At 39.8% G+C, this 25,008-nt stretch overlaps 1 protein-coding gene across 1 annotated transcript in view; it reads right to left on the bottom strand.

Annotated features, from left to right (window-relative positions):
- DSTYK (dual serine/threonine and tyrosine protein kinase) overlaps positions 1-25,008 on the bottom strand; it is a gene marked incomplete in the record, with an annotated part of 571,803 nt that overhangs the window by 101,150 nt on the left and 445,645 nt on the right. The window contains 2 exon segments of the mRNA XM_053706624.1: positions 476-652; positions 6,079-6,162. Of these exon segments, the coding sequence (XP_053562599.1) occupies positions 476-652; positions 6,079-6,162 (261 nt within the window).

Here is a 25,008-nt window from a genome sequence, read left to right as displayed (position 1 = left end):
GTTGAGTATCTAAACCTGCCAGAACTGAACTGTCTACACTAAAAATGGTAATAAATGCAGAGGCCATGTTCAAGATTCTTCACCCATAATTCCTGGTCCATCAGAAGCCTTCATAGTATTCATGTAAAATTACCATTCATTCCTAGAGTTGACTGAAAGGGCGCTGATCCAGTATCTGAAAAGAAATGGTCAGACTGGCATGCCAACTAAGCAGTACAATAGTTATCCTTGCAGTACCAGTGATTTATAAGGGGATCACAAACAATCTTTACAATATTAGAATAAAAAAAAAAGCCGGATGACCAGAGGGAGGACAGTGGCATGCAAGATGAGATCTTTAAATTTAAGCCACGTTACCAACGTAAAACATGCTACTTACCCAGTAATTTTTTTAAATTTTTTTTTTAATATAGATCACAATAAGCTTATTATTTTACAGCCTATGTACCGACGTTAAGGTTACAGATAGACTTACCTGTTTGAGAGAGGCAGCAAAAGCTTCATGAGAGCTCTTCAGTCTCTTACAGAACTGGCTGCAGATGCTTTTGGCAAGTTTGGAGGCACTCAAGCTTTCAATGGCATCCTGGGCTACCTTGCGTTTCCATTCTGGTGTGATGGCAGGTGGGCTCACCCAACTGATTCGCTGAATGATCTGAGTGAGAAGTGATAGATTTCTTAGCAAGGCATTATGGGAGCTGTAGTTCACATATGTTTATACTAGACTGCAATGTGATACAAATCCTCTCTGTGTAGCAGATATTATATGGCAAATATTGGATATCTGGACTTGCCAAAAATTTAATATTAGATCAATGCAATACTTTTTGCTTGCTTTTTGAGCTTTACCTCAAATTTCCATTTTGTGTTAACTATATCATTAATATAAGCACAATACAACACTTGCTTGAAAAGCCAAGTTTAAATTGAAATTTGTCGGAAGTGACTTATGTACTGCGGTAATCAATTTCTTTGGAGACAAAAGTATATCAAAGATTTTCCAAGCAGAGTGGGTTATCTAGTGCTCCATATTAATGTTTCTAACTATCTTTGATCAATACATAAAACAAAGTAAATTAAAAAAAAAAAAAAAAGCTTACCTAATTATTTTATGATAGTGAGTCCATAAGCCATCACGTGTGAATTTCCCCTCCTAACCACTAGAAGGATGCAAAAGATCTTAAAGGGATAGAAAACCCCAATATTTTCTTTCATGATTTGGATAGAACATACTATTTTAAACAACTTTCCAATTTACTTTTATTATCAAATTTGCTTCATTCTCTAGCTATCCTTTGCGGAAGGAACAGCAGGGCACTACTGGCAGCTAGTTAAACATATACTGTTAGCCAATCACGAGACAAATGTGCGCAGACACGAATCAGCAGCCAGCTCCCACTAGTGTAGGATGTGTGTATTTTATCAACAAGGGATAAGAGGAGAATGAAGCACATTTTAAAAATAGAAGTGAATTTAAAAGAGTCTTAAAATTATATGCTCTGAATCATGCAAGTTTAATTTTTACTATCCTATCCCTCCCTTTACCATACCAGCTTTAAGTCCCTCCCACTTCCTATGATCCTCAGTCATACATATAGCCAAGTAGATGAAAGTTTCGCAACTCAAACTTCTGCAAGGCCATACTGGGGCAATCAGAATTGCTGAGCCTTGTTCCTGCTTGATTCAGGCTATCACTCTTGATAGCAACACAAATGGAGGGGGGAAAAAAGTAAATCTGGTTGATTATCAGACTTGCCCAAAGGTCCCAAAAACTGGCACAATGAGAGAGAGAGAGAGAGAGAGAGAGAGAGAGAGAGAGAGAGAGAGAGAGAGAGATATACACACACACACAGCAGGTAGTGACAGGTGCACTCTCACTAACATATGGTGTAGAATATGGAAATCAGGAGACAGCACTCACTGGTCTTGACAATACTGGATTTATTCAGTGACGTTTCGGGAAATACACCCCTTCATCAAACCAAAGTACATAGAATGAAGCAAACATTTATACTGTTCCATAAGACCCTCCCCCAGTGTGAAAATGCGCCAAAATAGTTGACATGGCAACCACCAAGTGTCAACAAACCCCATACAAATGGATTAAAAAACAAATGAAATATACCACAATATACCAAATAAGTGAACATTGCAACCATGTACATATACAGAGCAAGTGGGAATCATAATGCAAACGGTAGATACAATTAAAGATCAAACAGAATATCAATAGAAAAAAGTATTCAGCATAGATATGTAACTGATGGGCAGCATTTAGCAGGACCAATGAGCAATGCATAGATTAAACGTCTCTTTACAGGCTTATACTGAGCAAGCAATATATACATATACTGTGCATACTATCCCCATCATACAGGCAGGTAGAACAGATAGCGGAACGACTATAAGTAGAAATGACACTGCAGGCATATATTAACAGGGGGTGTCCAAGGTATATGTATTGGGACTTATCTCATTAGTATCAAAGTAGCGCTGGCAGGAAGAGGGGCTATCAAGGCACATGAACATGGAGTGACCAGTAAAACACTATGCATACAGATAAGGAGAAGATAAATACCTGATGGGTTTAGAGGGATATAGCTCCGCGGAGAGTTGTGTGTGTTACCGGAGATACAATAAGCTTGGAGTACTGCGCATGCGTATCGCAATCAAACAACGCCCCTAAGGCTATCGCTATGTGAAAGTTAATTGGTTAGAGGAGACAAGCCCCTATGTTGTCAACAGGCATCGAACAGCTAAAGACAGCAGCAAGAGAAGCTGGACAAAGAGATCCCTGGATATGCATAGCCAGAGATAGTAAGGGACACCCTTACACGGTGTAAAACTTCATATGGGGAAAGTAAAAATAACTGATCTGCCATATATAGCACAGACACAGTCCCTAACACGGTCAAATGCAGGAATATTGAGCTAATCAATAGTTGGTAGATCCATTAGCACCGGATGGTAAACAGAAGAATTAATCAAGGGGGCATATTGTACAGAAGAGTACATGCACAATGGATAAAGAAGTACATGTATAGTATATCAAAAAAGCAAATTTGATTTTAAAAAAGGCAAATTTTGATTTTACAAAAAGCCAAATTTGATTAAAAAATAAACAATTAACCTATTGTATTAAAACAAGGGTGGAAAAAGGCACACACAACACAACTCAAGGGATCACTATGTATACCCCAAATGCACAAAAAATACAGAAAAGATATATATAAGATATAGTATGCAGTCATATCCAAATGTCCAATGGCTAAATACACAATGTAAGGCAACCTCCGTTATATGACACCAAATATTTTACAGGTATTCACATAGACAAATCCAATAGATTGCAGGTATACACATAGAATTCAATGTCCAATACCCACGTATGGATCTTAAGGATGAAACCAGGTAATAAATGTCCACAATATCCAAAAGAGAGAACATCAGAAAGTCAAAAAAGAAGTCAAATAAGTAAACAACAATCGTTTCCGTGGACTAGCCACAGAGAGTAAACACAGTGTTTACAGGTAACAAAAAGGTGGTACCTGTGTCTTCTGATGTCACAAGAAGCAATGCCAGTCGATACTCATGTTAAGGCCGTGTGGGTGGACTGTGTTCAATTTATAAATCCATTCAGCCTCTCTACAGAGTAGTAGCTTGTCACGGTCCCCCCCCCCCCCGCGGTTTAGCGGAGGGATGTGGTCAATCAGCTTGAACCTAAGATCAGATACCGTGTGGCCCATCTCCGAAAAGTGCCTGGCCACGGGTTGGTCACTCTTCCCCTTATCGATGGCTGCTCGTATGGCACTTCTGTGATTCGCCATCCTCTTTTTTATGTCGTCAGAAGTTTTTCCAATGTAGAATAAACCACAATTGCAGTTCAGCATGTATATCACATATTGTGTGGTACACGTAAAGGAATGTTTAATTTTAAACAACTCATTCGTGTGAGGATGTCGGAATTGACTGCCTTGGAGCATTGAATTGCACGTCACAACTGGGGCACTTGAATTATCCTTTTTTAGTGGACACCCCCTGTTAAAATATGCCTGCAGTGTCATTTCTACTTATAGTCGTTCCACTATCTGTTCTACCTGCCTGTATGATGGGGATAGTATGCACAGTATATGTATATATTGCTTGCTCAGTATAAGCCTGTAAAGAAACGTTTAATCTATGCATTGCTCATTGGTCCTGTTAAATGCTGCCCATCGGTTACATAATGTCTATCTATGCTGAATACTTTTTTCTATTGATATTCTGTTTGATCTTTAATTGTATCTACCGTTTGCATTACGATTCCCACTTGCTCTGTATATGTACATGGTTACAATGTTCACTTATTTGGTATATTGTGGTATATTTCATTTGTTTTTTTAATCCATTTGTATGGGGTTTGTTGACTCTTGGTGGTTGCCATGGCAACAATTTTGGCGCATTTTCACACTGGGGGAGGGTCTTATGGAACAGTATAAATGTTTGCTTCATTCTATGTAGTTTGGTCTGATGAAGGTGTGTATTCCCCGAAGCGTGACTGAATAAATCCAGTATTGTCAAGACCAGTGAGTGCTGTCTCCTGATTATAGATATAGATATATAGATAGACAAGATAGAGATAGATAGATAGATAGATAGAGATAGATATATATATATATAGATAGATATATATAGATAGATATATATAAGACACTCCTAAGAGAAAAGCTAAAGGCCAAAAATACCTTAAAATACTTGCACACATCTGCTTAACAGCAGGAGGCAAAACAGTTAACACCTCATTAACAGTAGAGTGAATATAATCCTTGAGTTTGAGAAATGTCAGATGAACTCACCTGGGAGCAACCTTGATAAGGCAAAAACCGTTACACACACTGAAGCGCACAAAAACCTGTTTAGGTTTAGAAATAGACTCAGCACAGGAGGTACATAGCTGAGGAAGGGGACAACAGAATCCTTACGAAGCATAAGCAGACTAAGGGGTTAAATATCAGAGGTTCTCCCTTCTAAAAGGTCAGCTGATAGACCAGAGGCCTAAGCTGTACTGGTTTACCCCATAGTACCAGTAAGGAAGGGGTTAAAATTAGAGGGTCTCCCTTCTAAAAGGTTAGATGATAGACCAGAGGCCTAAGCTGTACTGGTTTACCCAGCATAAAGCACACAGATAGTTAACCCTGAAGGGAAGAAAAGGCACAATGTGAAGTTGATTAACCCTTAAGTATATTTATTTATTTATTTATAGCACCTTTCTCCCAGTGGGACTCAAATCGCTTTTTCAGCACTCGCTCTCGGAATTAACCAAATCGGCAGCTAAATAGTTATTACCCAATTTTATCGACCCTGGAAGGATGAAGGGCTGTGAAACATGTTCATACTTATAGCCGGTGAGCTATGAAGGTGAAAAGTACTTGTCAGCACCTTTGTCCACTGTGCTTACCTCAGCTGCAGCAACTTGCTTCCAGTAGATGTAGAGGAGTCCATCCTAGCCAGTGCAAACATGATGCCAAGAATCTCAATAACAGCATCTACAACCCAGGGGATTAGTGCACAATTAACCTGGGGAAGCCTGTGAATCCCATAAGGAGGAGCTCACTGTAGACCAGGGAGTTGGTGGAGATGTCTACATTGCACCTGGAAGTCTTGGAAATTTCGCACAGAGAAAAGCTTTTTAACTGCCTGGCTAATAACTCCTTGTCTACTAGGAGGAAATGGGCATCAAAATGGTTAGAGGACCCCTCAGCAAGCAGATCTGCACTTCAAATTTCATCTCACACCTTATCAAGGAGGCAAAAGAAAATGACAGAGGCTCATGGGAAAGATTTAAATATATGGTATGTTGTGGTATCTTTTGCCTCCTAGTGGTCAAGAGGAGAATTACCCCACGTGATAACTTATGGACTCCCACCATTTGATGAAAGAAATAAAATATGCTAACAATACTAGATTAGCATTATGGCACAGATGCCTGAACAGGTTCTACTTTAGTCTTGTGTTAAATCATGTAGTTGATCCCTAATGCGGAATATAGAATCTCTGTTGGCATGCATTGTGTAGGATATATATGCTGGGTCTTTATTTTACCTGCACTATCTGCTCCCACACCATTCTTGTGACAGTGGATCCAGAATTGAAAGTTACTTCAACATGATACGCTGCATTTAATATCTGTTGAGAAAGAAGGGCAATAAAATACACATAGGTGGAAAAAAAACACAGGAAACACTTAGAAATTTGGGAAACTGGGAATCATTTATTATACTGTATAATACATATCCACTTAGGAGGGTTGCTGGATCGATGTAGTACCAAACACACTGTAGAAGAGAAATTCTCTGTATATGTGCAAAATGTAACACTTCTGCTGGAGCAGAGCTCAGGTTCAGCCTCAATCACTGTAAATAGGCAAAACGTGCCAGTTTTATGGGTGCCCTCAATGACGACTCCAACCTTGAAGATTATATAATATATGACTGGGAGTTTGATTTTAGAATTTCCATATTTCTTTTGATTGAAATTTACATTAATTGTTAAAGTTCCCAAACACAAACATCCAGAACCCCCTTAAAGGGACATTAAACACTAAATAAATACTAGATAGAATGATGCATGCAAAGAAAAGATTAGTTTAAATATTGACAAAATAAGTGTAAAGTTTTGGTGTTTATAAAACAATGGTAGCTGCAGTGTTGTAACTTAGGTTACCTTCTCTGGTGTAGCCAATTAGAGACAATTATAAATAGGTCACTAGAGTGTGCATCCAATGCCTGTCGAATATAACAGTGTTCTACACTTTCATTTCTAAAAGGAACTGAAAAGCTCACATTTTCAGAATGGAATTACAGGAAAAGGGGACCAAATAAATATTTAATTAAACTATTTACAGATGGAGCGGCACCCATATACCCAATAGGCTAAAGAAATAAAGTTAAACTCAGATAGGGTTAAATAAATAACCCCTCTAAACACTCGACAGTATAAGTAAAAATACAATATGTAGATTAGCAAAATGTATTGCGCTATAAATAGTTAAAATGAAAACAATATTAAATGGTAAATTCCTGCATCGCTCAGGTGCTGAAACGCGTAGACTAGTGACAGAAGTGCAGACATTTGACTAGAAGCTGGGGAACAGCCAGCCTGGTCAGCCCACGTTATATCCATTGTACCCGGCATACCTGGTCTATTTGGACACAGACGGAGCTAATAAGGTAGTGGATACACTTCAGAGCCAGTGGATTGGAGGCTGACCTGAAATTGAACTGACCTGGAACCAGACAGCAGAGTGCAAGCTGATCTGTAAGTCAATGGACAACGGACAAAGTTGAATCACCGAATCCAACAGGTGATTATAAGCGATTAACATCAAATTAGACTACCTGTTATATGAATAACAAACAGTGGATTTGAAGCTTAATTGAAATAGAAGCAACGCTAACACAGACCTGCTTGATGATAGGCTGAAAGTATTCCACGTGTCTTTCTGTGTGAGGTAACGGCTGGAGAACGCCGACTTTATTAACATTGGAGGTACTCTGCTACATTGTTTTATCTGGATATTCTGGACTCCAAGCATTGCTTATACAAGAAAAACGACGTTACTTTTATTCTATAGCTTACAGAGCGGACATACATAAAGGTACCTTATCTGCCAATAGACATTGCTGATATAATCCGCACTCATTTGTTAGTTGTTGTGGCCACAACATATATATATATATATATATATTTATAATTTAGGATATGTATTTTATGTAATAAATATTTTAATAATTCTAGATTTCATTGCATTTATTTTTGCCACTAGTGCAGGAATTTGTTACCATTTAATATTGTTTTCATTTAATATTGTTTTCATTTTAACTATTTATTTATAGCGCAATACATATTGCTAATCTACATATTGTATTTTTACTTATACTATCAAGTGTTTAGAGTGGTTATTTATTTAACCCTGAGTTTAACTTTATTCCTTTAGCCTATTGGGTATATGGGCGCCACTCCATCTGTAAATATTTGATTTTATCTATCTAAATGTGAGTGAGAAGATCATGTTTTTTTAGGAGTGTGCAGATTTAGATAGTGAGATCCAGATTTATTATTTTTACTTCTAAATAATTAAAGTATATTGTAGAGTATATATATATATATATATATATATATATATATATATATATATATATATATATATATATATATATATATATATATATATATATATATATATATATATATATATATATATATATATATAACAATTTATGTAAGAACTTACCTGATAAATTCATTTCTTTCATATTAGCAAGAGTCCATGAGCTAGTGACGTATGGGATATACATTCCTACCAGGAGGGGCAAAGTTTCCCAAACCTCAAAATGCCTATAAATACACCCCTCACCACACCCACAAATCAGTTTAACGAATAGCCAAGAAGTGGGGTGATAAGAAAAAAGTGCAAAAGCATAAAAAATAAGGAATTGGAATAATTGTGCTTTATACAAAAAAATCATAACCACCACAAAAAGGGTGGGCCTCATGGACTCTTGCTAATATGAAAGAAATGAATTATCAGGTAAGTTCTTACATAAATTATGTTTTCTTTCATGTAATTAGCAAGAGTCCATGAGCTAGTGACGTATGGGATAATGACTACCCAAGATGTGGATCTTTCCACGCAAGAGTCACTAGAGAGGGAGGGATAAAATAAAGACAGCCAATTCCTGCTGAAAATAATCCACACCCAATATAAAGTTTAATGAAAACATAAGCAAAAGATTCAAACTGAAACCGCTGCCTGAAGTACTTTTCTACCAAAAACTGCTTCAGAAGAAGAAAACACATCAAAATGGTAGAATTTAGTAAAAGTATGCAAAGAGGACCAAGTTGCTGCTTTGCAAATCTGATCAACCGAAGCCTCATTCCTAAACGCCCAGGAAGTAGAAACTGACCTAGTAGAATGAGCTGTAATCCTTTGAGGCTGAGTTTTACCCGACTCGACATAAGCATGGTGAATTAAGGATTTCAACCAAGATGCCAAAGAAATGGCAGAAGCTTTCTGACCTTTTCAAGAACCGAAAAAGATGACAAATAGACTAGAAGTCTTTCGGAAAGACTTAGTAGCTTCAACATAATATTTCAAAGCTCTAACAACATCCAAAGAATGCAACGATTTCTCCTTAGAATTCTTAGGATTAGGACATAATGAAGGAACCACAATTTCTCTACTAATGTTGTTGGAATTCACAACCTTAGGTAAAAATTCAAAAGAAGTTCGCAACACCGCGTTATCCTGATGAAAAATCAGAAAAGGAGATTCACAAGAAAGAGCAGATAATTCAGAGACTCTTCTAGCAGAAGAGATGGCCAAAAGGAACAAAACTTTCCAAGAAAGTAATTTAATGTTCAATGAATGCATGGGTTCAAAAGGAGGAGCTTGAAGAGCCCCCAGAACCAAATTCAAACTCCAAGGAGGAGAAATAGACTTAATGACAGGTTTTATACGAACCAAAGCTTGTACAAAACAATGAATATCAGGAAGATTAGCAATCTTTCTGTGAAAAAGAACAGAAAGAGCAGAGATTTGTCCTTTCAAGGAACTTGCGGACAAACCTTTCTCTAAACCATCCTGAAGAAACTGTAAAATTCTCGGAATTCTAAAAGAATGCCAGGAAAAATGATGAGAAAGACACCAAGAAATATAAGTCTTCCAGACTCTATAATATATCTCTCTAGATACAGATTTACGAGCCTGTAACATAGTATTAATCACTGAGTCAGAGAAACCTCTTTGACCAAGAATCAAGCGTTCAATCTTCATACCTTTAAATTTAAGGATTTGAGATCCTGATGGAAGAAAGGACCTTGCGACAGAAGGTCTGGTCTTAACGGAAGAGTCCACGGCTGGCAAGAGGCCATCCGGACAAGATCCGCATAGCAAAACCTGTGAGGCCATGCCGGAGCTACCAGCGGAACAAACGAGCATTCCTTCAGAATCTTGGAGATTACTCTTGGAATAAGAACTAGAGGCGGAAAGATATAGGCAGGATGATACTTCCAAGGAAGTGATAATGCATCCACTGCCTCCGCCTGAGGATCCCGGGATCTGGACAGATACCTGGGAAGTTTCTTGTTTAGATGAGAAGCCATCAGATCTATTTCTGGGAGTTCCCACATTTGAACAATCTGAAGAAATACCTCTGGGTGAAGAGACCATTCGCCCGGATGCAACGTTTGGCGACTGAGATAATCCGCTTCCCAATTGTCTATACCTGGGATAAGAACCGCAGAGATTAGACAGGAGCTGGATTCCGCCCAAACCAGAATTTGAGATACTTCTTTCATCGCCAGAGGACTGTGAGTCCCTCCTTGATGATTGATGTATGCCACAGTTGTGACATTGTCTGTCTGAAAACAAATGAACGACTCTCTCTTCAGAAGAGGCCAAGACTGAAGAGCTCTGAAAATTGCACAGAGTTCCAAAATATTGATCGGTAATCTCACCTCCTGAGATTCCCAAACCCCTTGTGCCGTCAGAGACCCCCACACAGCTCCCCAACCTGTAAGACTTGCATCTGTTGAGATTATAGTCCAGGTCGGAAGAACAAAAGAAGCCCCCTGAATTAAACGATGGTGATCTGTCCACCACGTCAGAGAGTGTCGTACAATCGGTTTTAAAGATATTAATAGAGATATCTTTGTGTAATCCCTGCACCATTGGTTCAGCATACAGAGCTGAAGAGGTCGCATGTGAAAACGAGCAAAGGGGATCGCGTCCGATGCAGCAGTCATAAGACCTAGAATTTCCATGCATAAGGCTACCGAAGGGAATGATTGTGACTGAAGGTTTCGACAAGCTGAAATCAATTTTAGACGTCTCTTGTCTGTCAAAGACAGAGTCATGGACACTGAATCTATCTGGAAACCCAAAAAGGTTACCCTTGTCTGAGGAATCAATGAACTTTTTAGTGAATTGATCCTCCAACCATGATCTTGAAGAAACACCACAAGTCGATTCGTATGAGATTCTGCTAAATGTGAAGACTGAGCAAGTACCAAGATATCGTCCAAATAAGGAAATACCACAATACCCTGTTCTGATTACAGACAGAAGGGCACCGAGAACCTTTGTAAAAATTCTTGGAGCTGTAGCTAGGCCAAACGGCAGAGCCACAAACTGGTAATGCTTGTCCAGGAAAGAGAATCTCAGGAACTGATAGTGAGCTGGATGAATCGGAATATGCAGATATGCATCCTGTAAATCTATTGTAGACATATAATGCCCTTGCTGAACAAAAGGCAAGATAGTCCTTACAGTTACCATTTTGAATGTTGGTATCCTTACATAACGATTCAATATTTTTAGATCCAGAACTGGTCTGAAGGAATTCTCCTTCTTTGGTACAATGAAGAGATTCGAATAAAACCCCAGCCCCTGTTCCAGAACTGGAACTGGCATAATTACTCCAGCCAACTCTAGATCTGAAACACATTTCAGAAATGCTTGAGCTTTCACTGGGTTTACTGGGACACGGGAAAGAAAAAAACATAATTTATGTAAGAACTTACCTGATAAATTCATTTCTTTCATATTAGCAAGAGTCCATGAGCTAGTGACGTATGGGATATACATTCCTACCAGGAGGGGCAAAGTTTCCCAAACCTTAAAATGCCTATAAATACACCCCTCACCACACCCACAATTCAGTTTAACGAATAGCCAAGAAGTGGGGTGATAAGAAAAAAGTGCGAAAGCATATAAAATAAGGAATTGGAATAATTGTGCTTTATACAAAAAAATCAAAACCACCACAAAAAAGGGCGGGCCTCATGGACTCTTGCTAATATGAAAGAAATGAATTTATCAGGTAAGTTCTTACATAAATTATGTTTTCTTTCATGTAATTAGCAAGAGTCCATGAGCTAGTGACGTATGGGATAATGATTACCCAAGATGTGGATCTTTCCACGCAAGAGTCACTAGAGAGGGAGGGATAAAATAAAGACAGCCAATTCCTGCTGAAAATAATCCACACCCAGAATAAAATTTTAATGAAAAAACATAAGCAGAAGATTCAAACTGAAAACACTGCCTGAAGTACGTTTCTACCAAAAACTGCTTCAAAAGAAGAAAACACATCAAAATGGTAGAATTTAGTAAAATTATGCAAAGAGGACCAAGTTGCTGCTTTGCAAATCTGATCAACCGAAGCTTCATTCCTAAACGCCCAGGAAGTAGAAACTGACCTAGTAGAATGAGCTGTAATCCTTTGAGGCGGAGTGTTACCCGACTCAACATAGGCATGATGAAATAAAGATTTCAACCAAGATGCCAAAGAAATGGCAGAAGCTTTCTGGCCTTTTCTAGAACCGGAAAAGATGACAAATAGACTAGAAGTCTTTCGGAAAGACTTAGTAGCTTCAACATAATATTACAAAGCTCTAACAGCATCCAAAGAATGCAATGATTTCTCCTTAGAATTCATAGGATCAGGACAAAATGAAGGAACCACAATTTCTCTACTAATGTTGTTAGAATTCACAACCTTAGGTAAAAAATTCAAAAGAAGTTCGCAGCACCGCCTTATCCTGATGCAAAATCAGAAAAGGAGACTCACAAAAAAGAGTAGATAATTCAGAGACTCTTCTGGCAGAAGAGATGGCCAAAAGAAACAAAACTTTCCAAGAAAGTAATATAACGACCAAAGAATGCATGGGTTCAAAAGGAGGAGCTTGAAGAGCCCCCCAGAACCAAATTCAAACTCCAAGGAGGAGAAATTGACTTAGACAGGTTTTATACGAACCAAAGGTTGTACAAAACAATAAATATCAGGAAGATTAGCAAACCTTCTGTGAAAAAGAACAGAAAGAGCAGAGATTTGTCTTTCAAGGAACTTGCGGACAAACCTTTATCTAAACCATCCTGAAGAAACTGTAAAATTCTCGGTATTCAAAAAGAATGCCAAGAAAAAAGATGAGAAAGACACTAAGAAATATAAGTCTTCCAGACTCTATAATATATCTCTCTAGATACAAATTTACGAGCCTGTCACATAGTATCAATCACAGAGTCAGAGAAACCTCTTTGACCAAGAATCAAGCGTTCAAACTCCATACCTTAAAATTAAGGTTTTGAGACAGAAAGACTGGTCTTAACGGAAGAGTCCACAGCTGGCAAGAGGCCATCCGGACAAGATCCGCATACCAAAACCTGTGAGGCCATGCTGGAGCTACCAGCAGGACAAACGAGCATTCCTTTAGAATATTGGAGAATACCCTTGGAAGAAGAACTAGAGGCGGAAAGATATAGGCAGGATGACACTTGTAAGGAAGAAATAATGCATCCACTGCCTCCGCCCGAGGATCCCGGGATCCGGACAGATACCAGGGAAGTTTCTTGTTTAGATGAGAAGCCATCAGATCTATTTCTGGGAGTTCCCACATTTGAACAATCTGAGGAAATACCTCTGGGTGAAGAGACCATTCGCCCAGGTGCAACATTTGGCGACTGAGATAATCCGCTTTCCAATTGTCCATACCTGGGATATGAACCGCAGAGATTAGACAGGAGCTGGATTCCCCCAAACCAAAATTTGAGATACTTCTTTCATAACCAGAGGACTGTGAGTCCCTCCTTGATTGATGTATGCCACAGTTGTGACATTGTCTGAAAACAAATGAACGATTCTCTCTTTAGAAGAGGCCAAGACTGAAGAGCTCTGAAAATTGCACGGAGTTCCAAAATATTGATCGGAAATCTCACCTCCTGAGATTCCCAAACCCCTTGTGCCGTCAGATACCCCCACACAGCTCCCCAACCTGTAAGACTTGCATCTGTTGAGATTATAGTCCAGGTCGGAAGAACAAGAAGCCCCCTGAACTAAACGATGGTGATCTGTCCACCATGTCAGAGAGTGTCGTATAATCGGTTTAAAGATATTAATTGAGATATCTTTGAGTAATCCCTGCACCATTGGTTCAGCATACAGAGCTGAAGAGGTCGCATGTGAAAACGAGCAAAGGAGAACGCATCTGATGCGGCAGTCCTAAGACCTAAAATTTCCATGCATAAGGCTACCAAAGGGAATGATTGTGACTGAAGGTTTTGACAAGCTGATATCAATGTTAAACTTCTCTTGTCTGACAAGGACAGAGTCATAGACACTGAATCTATCTAGAAACCTAAAAAGGTTACCCTTGTCTGAGGAATCAATGAACTGATTGGTAAATTGAACCTCCAACCATGAACTTGAAGAAACAACACAAGTCGATTCGTATGAGATTCTTCGAAAATGAGAAGACTGAGCAAATACCAAGATATCGTCCAAATAAGGAAATACCAAAACCCTGTTCTCTGATTACAGAAAGAAGGGCACCGAGAACCTTTGAAAAAAATTCTTGGAACTGAGGCTAGGCCAAACGGTAGAGCCAAAAAACTGGTAATGCTTGTCTAAAAAGAGAATCTCAGACACTAAAAGTGATCTGGATGAATCGGAATATGCAGATACACATCTTGTAAATCTATTGTAGACATATAATGCCATTGCTAAACAAAAAGCAGGATAGTCCTACAGTAACCATCTTGAATGTTGGTATCCTTACATAACGATTCAATATTGATAGATCCGGAACTGGTCTGAAGGAATTGACCTTCTTTGGTACAATGAAGAGATAAAATAAAACCCCAGCCCCTGTTCCAGAACTGGAACTGGCATAATTACTCCAACCAACTCTAGATCTGAAACACATTTCAGAAATGCTGAGCCTTTGCTGTGTTAACTGGGACACGGGAAAGAAAAAAATCTCTTAGCAGGAGGCCTTAACTTGAAGCCAATTCTGTACCTTTCTGAAACAATGTTCTGAAACCAGATATTGAGAACGGAATTGATCCAAATTTCTTTGAAGAAAACGTAATCTGCCCCATACCAGCTGAGCTGGAATAAGGGCCGCACCTTCATGGGTACTTAGGAGCTGGCTATAGATTTCTATAAGGCTTGGATATATTCCAAACTGGAAAAAGTTTCCAAACTGATACCGCTCCTGAGGATGAAGGATCAGGCTTTTGTTCCTTGTTGTGAGGAAAGGAACGAAAAAGATTATTAGACCTAAATTTACCTTAGATTTTTTATCCTTTGGTAAAAAAGTTCCCTTCCTTCCAGAAACAATTGAGATAATTTATTACCCTGGAAAGAAAGGGAAAGCAAAGTCGACTTAGAAGACATATCAGCATTCCAAGTTTAATCCATAAAGCTTTTCTAGCTAAAATAGCTAGAGACATATACCTGACATCAACTCTAATGATATCAAAAGATGGTATCACCAATATAATTATTAGTATGTTATAGAATAATAATAATGCTATAAAATTATGATCTGTTACTTGTTGCGCTAAAGCTACTAACCAAAAAGTTGAAGCTGCAGCAACATCCGCTAAACATATAGCAGGTCTAAGAAGATTACCTGAACATAAGTAAGCTTTCTTAGAAAGGATTCAATTTTCCTTAAATAAAGTACTATCTGCCGTAGGAACAGTAGTACATTTAGCAGGAGTAGAGACAGCCCCATAACCTTAGGGATTTCGTCCCAAAAAACTCTAATCTGTCAGATGGCACAGGATATAATTGCTTAAACGTTTAGAAGGAGTAAAAGAATTACCCAAATTATTCCATTCCCTGGAAATTACTTCAGAAATAGCATCAGGGAGATTAAACACTTCTGGAATAACTACAGGAGAAAAAACCTTATTTAAACGTTTAGATTTAGTATCAAGAGGACCAGAATCCTCTATTTCTAATGCAATTAATACTTCTTTAAATAAAGAACAAATAAATTCCATCTTGAACAAATACAAAGATTTATCAGTATCATAATGATGATGTTCATTTAAAAATTCATCTGAAAAAAGAGAAGTTTTAAAAGACTTTTATGTAAACTAGAAGGAGAAATAACAGACATATCCTTCTTAATGGATTTAAAAAATAAAATCTCTTATGTTTATCAGGAAAACTCTGAAAATTAGATGTTGACGGAACAGCAACAGGTAATGTAACAGTACTAAAGGAAATTTAATCTGCATTAATAAGTTTGTCATGACATGCAATACAAACAGCTGGAGAAACAGATACCAAAAATTATAGCAGATACACTTAGCTTGGTAGCTCCAGCACTAGACAGCGATTTTCCTGTAGTATCTTCTGACTCAAATGCAACGTGAGACATCTTGCAATATGTAAGACAAAAAAACAACATAAAGCAAAATTGATCAAATTCCTTAAATGACAGTTTCAGGAATGGGAAAAAATGCCAAAGAACAAGCTTCTAGCAACCAGAAGCAATGAAAAATGAGACTAAAATAATGTGGAGACAAAAGCGACGCCCATATTTTTTAGCGCCAAATCAGACGCCCACATTATTTGGCGCCTAAAATGCTTTTGGCGCCAAAAATGACGCCACATCCGGAACGCCGACATTTTTGGCGCAAAATAACGTCAAAAAATGACGCAACTTCCGGCGACACGTATGACGCCGGAAACGGAAAATAATTTTTGCGCCAAAAAAGTCCGCGCCAAGAATGACGCAATAAAATGAAGCATTTTCAATTTTCAAATGCATTATCCCAAATATGAAACTGACTGTCTGAAAAATAAGGAAAGTTGAACATTCTGAGTCAAGGCAAATAAATGTTTGAATACATATATTTAGAACTTTATAAACAAAGTGCCCAACCATAGCTTAGAGTGTCACAGAAAATAAGATTTACTTACCCCAGGACACTCATCTACATGTTTGTAGAAAGCCAAACCAGTACTGAAACGAGAATCAGCAGAGGTAATGGTATATATAAGAGTATATCGTCGATCTGAAAAGGGAGGTAAGAGATGAATCTCTACGACCGATAACAGAGAACCTATGAAATAGACCCCGTAGAAGGAGATCACTGCATTCAAATAGGCAATACTCTCCTCACATCCCTCTGACATTCACTGCACGCCGAGAGGAAAACCGGGCTCCAAATTGCTGCGGAGCGCATATCAACGTAGAATCTAGCACAAACTTACTTCACCACCTCCATCGGAGGCAAAGTTTGTAAAACTGAATTGTGGGTGTGGTGAGGGGTGTATTTATAGGCATTTTAAGGTTTGGGAAACTTTGCCCCTCCTGGTAAGAATGTATATCCCATACGTCACTAGCTCATGGACTCTTGCTAATTACATGAAAGAAATCTCTTTGCAGGAGGTCTCATCTTGAAACCAATTCTGTACCCTTCTGAAACAATGTTCTGAATCCAAAGATTGTGAACAGAAATGATCCAAATTTCTTTGAAAAAAACGTAATCTGCCCCCTACCAGCTGAGCTGGAATGAGGGCCGCACCTTCATGTGGACTTAGAAGCTGGCTTTGCTTTTCTAGAAGGCTTGGATTTATTCCAGACTGGAGATGGTTTCCAAACTGAAACTGCTCCTGAGGATGAAGGATCAGGCTTTTGTTCTTTGTTGAAACGAAAGGAACGAAAACGATTATTAGCCCTGTTTTTACCTTTAGATTTTTTATCCTGTGGTAAAAAAGTTCCTTTCCCACCAGGTGCAGTTGAGATAATAGAATCCAACTGAGAACCAAATAATTTATTACCCTGGAAAGAAAGGGAAAGTAGAGTCGATTTAGAAGACATATCAGCATTCCAAGTTTTAAGCCATAAAGCTCTTCTAGCTAAAATAGCTAGAGACATAAACCTGACATCAACTCTGATAATATCAAAAATGGCATCACAGATAAAATTATTAGCATGTTGAAGAAGAATAATAATATTATGAGAATCATGATCTGTTACTTGTTGCGCTAAAGTTTCCAACCAAAAAGTTGAAGCTGCAGCAACATCAGCCAATGATATAGCAGGTCTAAGAAGATTACCTGAACACAGATAAGCTTTTCTTAGAAAGGATTCAATTTTCCGATCTAAAGGATCCTTAAACGAAGTACCATCTGCCGTAGGAATAGTTGTACGTTTAGCAAGGGTAGAAATAGCCCCATCAACTTTAGGGATTTTGTCCCAAAACTCTAATCTGTCGGACGGCACAGGATATAATTGCTTAAAACGTTTAGGAGTAGTAAATGAATTACCCAAATTATTCTATTCTCTGGAAATTACTTCAGAAATAGCACCAGGAATAGGAAAAACTTCTGGAATAACCACAGGAGATTTAAAGACCTTGTCTAAACGTTTAGATTTAATATCAAGAGGACCAGAATCCTCAATTTCTAAAGCAATTAAAACTTATTTAAGTAAAGAACGAATAAATTCCATTTTAAATAAATATGAAGATTTATCAGCATCAACCTCTGAGACAGAATCCTCTGAACCAGAAGAATCATTAGAATCAGAATGATGATGTTCATTTAAAAATTCATCTGGATAAAGAGAAGTTTTAAAAGATTTTTTGTGTTTACTAGAAGGAGGAATAACAGACAGCCTTCTTAATGGATTCAGAAACAAAATCTCTTATGTTATCAGGAACACTCTGAACATTAGATGTTGTTGGAACTGCAACAGGTAATGGTACTTTACAAAAGGAAATATCTGCATTAACAAGTTTGTCATGACATTTAATACAAACAGCTGGAGGAACAGCTACCAAAAGTTTACAGCAGATACACTTAGCTTTGGTAGTTCCAGCACCAGACAGCTATTTTCCTGAAGTATCTTCTGACTCAGATGCAACGTGAGACATCTTGCAATATGTAAGAGAAAAAACAACATATAAAGCAAAATTGATAAAATTCCTTAAATGACAGTTTCAGGAATGGGAAAAAATGCCAAAGAACAAGCTTCTAGCAACCAGAAGCAATGAAAAATGAGACTTAAATAATGTGGAGACAAAAGCGACGCCCATATTTTTTTAGCGCCAAATAAGACGCCCACATTATTTGGCGCCTAAATGCTTTTGGCGCCAAAAATGACGCCACATCCGGAACGCCGATATTTTTGGCGCAAAAGAACGTCAAAAAATGACGCAACTTCCGGCGACACGTATGACGCCGGAAACAGAAAAGATTTTTTGCGCCAAAAAAGTCCGCGCCAAAAATGACGCAATAAAATGAAGCATTTTCAGCCCCCGCGAGCCTAACAGCCCACAGGGAAAAAGTCAAATTTTTAAGGTAAGAAAAATGATTGATTCAAATGCATTATCCCAAATATGAAACTGACTGTCTGAAAAAAAGGAATGTTGAACATTCTGAGTCAAGGCAAATAAATGTTTGAATACATATATTTAGAACTTTAAAAAAGTGCCCAACCATAGCTTTAGAGTGTCACAGAAAATAAGACTTACTTACCCCAGGACACTCATCTACATGTTTGTAGAAAGCCAAACCAGTACTGAAACGAAAATCAGCAGAGGTAATGGTATATATATATATATATATATAAGAGTATATCGTCGATCTGAAAAGGGAGGTAAGAGATGAATCTCTACGACCGATAACAGAGAACCTATGAAATAGACCCCGTAGAAGGAGATCATTGAATTCAAACAGGCAATACTCTCCTCACATCCCTCTGACATTCACTGCACGCTGAGAGGAAAACCGGGCTCCAACCTGCTGCGGAGCGCATATCAACGTAGAATCTAGCACAAACTTACTTCACCACCTCCATAGGAGGCAAAGTTTGTAAAACTGATTTGTGGGTGTGGTGAGGGGTGTATTTATAGGCATTTTGAGGTTTGGGAAACTTTGCCCCTCCTGGTAGGAATGTATATCCCATACGTCACTAGCTCATGGACTCTTGCTAATTACATGAAAGATATATATATATATATATATATATATATATATATATATATATATATATATATATATATATATATATATATATATATATTACCATCTCAAAGTGTTTAATGTCCCTTTAAAGAGGCAAAAAGCAATATTCCCTTTTATACATCTAAAGGGGAATTTTAAAATGTAAATTTATTTACTTATTTTAAAAACCTCATGTCCCCATACTGGCTATCCTAACATTTTGTTAGCAACATTGCAATGGTGTGTCCCACTCCTACAGTAAAGCAGAGGCAGCTGTCTTTATATGGCAAATATTAGTCTGATTGGCTGATGGCTGTCACATGATACTGGGAACAGGCAAATTAAAGGAAATTTTGAAATTTGTTTGGGGTGGGGGGAGTCAACTGCTTTTTTAAAAAAAAGGGGTAGAAATGTCAAAAATGAAATGTGCATAGCTGTATTTTTAATCTAAAATAGAATTTTAGCAATATACTCCCATTAGCAAAAACATAAATTATGCTTACCTGATAATTTCATTTCCATCTGTGGGAGGAGAGTCCACTGCTTCATTCATTACTTGTGGGAATTGAGAACCTGGCCACCAGGAGGAGGCAAAGACACCCCAGTCAAAGGCTTAAAATACCTCCCCCACTCCCCTCATCCCCCAGTCATTCTGCCAAGGGAACAAGGAACAGTAGGAGAAATATCAGGGTATAAATGATTAATAATAAATTTAGGTCGGTCCACCGGAGAAACGGGCGGGTGCAGTGGACTCTCCTCCCACAGATGGAAATGAAATTATCAGGTAAGCATAATTTATGTTTTCCATCTTAATGGGAGGAGAGTCCACTGCTTCATTCATTACTTGTGGGAACAAATACCCAAGCTCTAGAGGACACAATGAAAAAAACGGGAGGGTAAAAGGAGGCGGACACTATACTGAGGGCACCACAGCCTGCAGAACCTTTCTCCCAAAAGCTGCTTCCGCCGAAGCAAAAACGTAAAATTTATAAAATTTTGCAAAAGTATGTAAGGAAGACCAAGCCTTACAAATCTGCTCCTTAGAAGCCTCATTCTTAAAGGCCCAAGAAGAGGCCACAGCTCTAGTCGAGTGAGCCGTAATACTCTGAGGAGGCTTGTGTCCTGCTGTCTCATTCATATGCCAGACGGATCATACTCCTCAACCAAAAAGATAAAGTGGCAGAGGCCCTTTGCCCACTGCGCTTCCCCAAAGGAGGACCTACTATTTCCTGATTGATGTTGGGAAGGAATCCCAATCCAGTGAGAAGAACAGCCTTATCGGCATGAAAAACTAAGTAGGGAGGCTCACACTGCAAGGCCGCCAACTCAGACACACTGCGCGCTGATGCAATAGCTAGTAATAATAGGACTTTCCACAAAAGAACCTTAATGTCAAGTGCATGCATAGGCTCAAACAGAGCCTTCTGCAAGACCCTAAGAACCAAGTTTAAGCTCCAAGGAGGAGCCAGATTCCTGAAGACAGGCCTGATCCAAACCAGAGCCTGAACAAAGGACTGAATGTCAGGAAGCTCTGCAAGCTTCTTATGCAACAGTACAGATAAAGCCGAAATCTGTCCCCTTAGGGAACTTGCGGCAAAATCCTTATCCAGACCGTTCTGGAGAAAGGCCAAAATCCTGGATACCCTGACCTTATGCCAGGGATATCCTTGTTCCTCACACCAGGACAAGTAGGTCCTCCACACCTTGTGATAGATGCGTCGAGTGACCGGCTTCCTGGCCTGAACGAGTGTGTCAATCACTTTTCCCGAAAATCCTCTCTTGGCTAAGACTAGTCGTTCAATCTCAATCTCAGAGAATTGAGATTTTGATGTAGAAAAGGACCTTGAACCAGCAGATCCCTGCGACAAGGTAACGTCCACGGCGGAGATGACAACATCACCACCAGATCTGCAAACCACATCCTCCGCGGCCACGACGGAGCAATCAGAATAGCCGAAGCTTCCTCCTGCTTGATGCGGGCCACTACCCGAGGTTGAAGAGGTAACGGTGGAAATATGTAAATTAGGTTGAAGTCCCCAACAATAGTTTATGTAAAAAAAAAAAAAAAAAAAAAGGATGTCCCCTGAGACAACTGGTCTGGTCTGGTCCACCAAGATAGGGACTCCCTGACCAGTCTGTTTAGAGATATCTGTTGGGACAGATCTGAATGATCGCCATTCCATTGTCTCAACATGCACAGCTGAATAGGTCTGAGATGGAACATGGCGAATGGAATGACATCTATGCTGGATACCATGAGCCCGATCCCCTCCATACACATGGCCAGAGATGTCCTGGAGGAAGTCTGAAGAGCTAGACAGACAAAATCTTGCAACGTCTCTGATCTGTCAAAAATATCTTTATGGCTGAAGAATCTATTATCGTACCCAGGAATTCCACCCTGTTGCTGGGGACCAATGAACCCTTTCCTTTGTTTCTCTTTCACCCGTGGGACCAAAGGAGAAGAGCTCTCAAGTGATCCTCTGCAAGACTGTAGGACGGAGCCTGGACCAGGATATCGTCCAGATAAGGTGCAACTGCAATTCCTCTGGCTCTCGCTACTGCGAGAAGAGCTCCCAGAACCTTTGTGAAGACTCATGGGGCAGTCGCCAAACCAAATGGAATGGCCACAAACTAGAAGTGCTAGTCCAGGAAGGCAAATCTTAGAAACCTGAAGTGATCCTTGTGGATTGGAACATGAAGGTAAGAATCCTTCAGGTCTATAGTTGTCATGAATTGCCCTTCTTGAACCAGGGGCAAAATTGCATGAAGGTCTCCATCTTGAACGATGGAACGGACAAGAATTTGTTTAGGGCCTTTAGGTCCAGAATTGGCCGAAACGTGCCCTTCCTTGGGACCACGAAAAGGTTTGAATAATACCCCAGAACTCTTTCTGCCAGAGGGACTGGAACGATTACCCTGAGAGAAGAGAGATCCTTCACACACCCCAGGAAGGCATCTCTTTTCTGGTCTTGAAGATATGTTTAACAGGAGGAATCTGCCTCTGGGCAGATAAGACTTGAAACCTATCCTGTAACCCTGGGACACGACCTCCAGAACCCAAGAGTCTATAACGTCTCTTCTCCAGGCCCCCGCAAAGAGATAGTCTGCCCCCTACATGATCCGAGAATGTACCGGGGGCCGCCAATATCCCTTTGATTGCTCCGACTTTGCGGCAGTATGCTGGCGCTGAGACTTGTCCACACGTAAGGGATGGAAAGTAGATCCCTTAGGTTTAGCCTTCTTATCCTGAGGCAAGAAGGCACCCTTGCCACCCATGACCGTAGATATGATAGGATCCAGGACCGGGCCAAACAAACCCTCCCCTTGAATGGAAAGGAAAGCAAACGAGACTTAGAAGTCATGTCAGCAGACCACGACTTTAGCCACAGAGCCCTGCGGGCTAAAACAGAAAAACCTGATGTCTTCGCATTCAGGCAAATAATCTGCATGTTAGCATCACAAATTAACGAATGCCCCACTCTTAAGGCCTTGATTCGTTCTAGAATTTTATCGAGAGGAGTCTCCACCTCGACTATTGCTGATAGAGCGTCCCACCAGTAGGTACCCGCACCAGCCACCGCAGCAACCACTGCCGCTGGTTGAAAAACGAACCCCGTGAGTTGGAACATCTAACCACAACATGGACTCCATCTTTTAATCCATGGGTTCCTTGAAAGAGGAGCTATACTCTAGCGAAATAGTCGTTCTCTTAGCGAGCGTGGAGATAGCACCATCCACCTTAGGGATGTTTCCCCACAGTTCAAGCTGCGTGTCTGGAACAGGGAAAAGCTTCTTAAAAGAAGAGGGGGAAAAGCTTCTTAAAAGAAGAGGGGGAAAAGGACGAACCAAGTTTCTCCCATTCATTGTTAATGTTAGCCATCTTGACTGGAACCAAGAAGGCCTGGGGCACTACCCTGTCCTCATAAACCCTATCCAGTTTAGGGATCAAAGGTTCTTCCGGAAGTTTCGGTTACAGAACCTCCAACGTAGCAATTACCTCTTTCAGCAGAAAGCGCAAATGCTCCATCTTAAAATTAAAATCTGGCTCCTCCACGGACAGAGGCCTAGACATAGCCGATTCCGACCCAGAAGCGACATCTTCCGATAAGTCGGAGTTGTCCTCCTCAGCGGATAATCTGTCAGACATCCAGCGGAGTCAAAGACCCCTGAGACGGATAGCAGTGCAGTACCTTGCGCTTAGTAGGGAGAGGCATCACATTAATAGCCGCAGAAACCGCCATCTGTAGTTGATCGGCGAAGTCTGGAGGCCAAAGGGCCCCTCCCGCAGGAGGATTAGTAGTGCCCTGGGGAACTGCTTGTGTAATCGGAGATGATTGCATGGAAAGCACCTCGCGGGGCAGAGAACACTCAGAGGTGTACAGCTCAGTCATAGTAATTACTTTATTCTTTTTGGAAATAGCATGTGGAACAGAGTTGCGTAGGCAGTTCGACTGGAACTTCCTCACAATATACACAGTTAATGGGTTTAGATAAAGAGGGAGTATCCTCTAACAGAGTCCTCCATAGCTTGCGCCTTTATTGCGGACTTGATAAAAAATTAAATGGCACCTTTATATCCCAATGGTCGGGGCACTCACCACCTCCTATGACCCGGACTACAAGAAACAGCTTTCGTCTCCTCCGAATAAAGGTTGAGAAACAGGAAGTTGCAGAGGCCACATCCGGTCACATGGAGTGCCAGGACCGCCCCTGCACTCGATAGAACGTGCTAAAAAATCCCGCCTCATCTCTCGCTAATGAACTGTGTTCCACACTGACAGAGCCTCATCTCACACAAATGCAGTAGAAACACAAATATTATGCATAATAAAATCCCCCGCTCAATAACCCCCTTCCGAGGGTATTACCCTAGATTCTTTAAATATAAAAAGGAGCCAAACTGTGACCCTGTCTTCTTGTGAATATATATATATATATATATATATATATATATATATATATATATATATATATATCGATCTTACCAGAATCAACGCCGTGGAACAGGAACACGGCCCTTCAAGGTACACTAACATTCACCCATGCTCTCACTGAGAGGCTGACAGGACTACTTAAAACTCCAGTCCCATTTCAAGAGTACTACCCTCCATAAGAGACTACTCCGAATCTTCCGACACTTCTCTGCCAACCTCCTGTGACAAAAGGCAAAGAATGACTGGGGGATGAGTGGCTGGGTGTCTGCCTCCTCCTGGTGACC

Source organism: Bombina bombina, chromosome 3, assembly GCF_027579735.1.
Source record: "Bombina bombina isolate aBomBom1 chromosome 3, aBomBom1.pri, whole genome shotgun sequence".
In the NCBI taxonomy this organism is placed as follows: Eukaryota; Metazoa; Chordata; class Amphibia; order Anura; family Bombinatoridae; genus Bombina; species Bombina bombina.
Note: the sequence above shows the minus strand (reverse complement) of the source record. Positions and strands in the feature narration are given on the sequence as shown.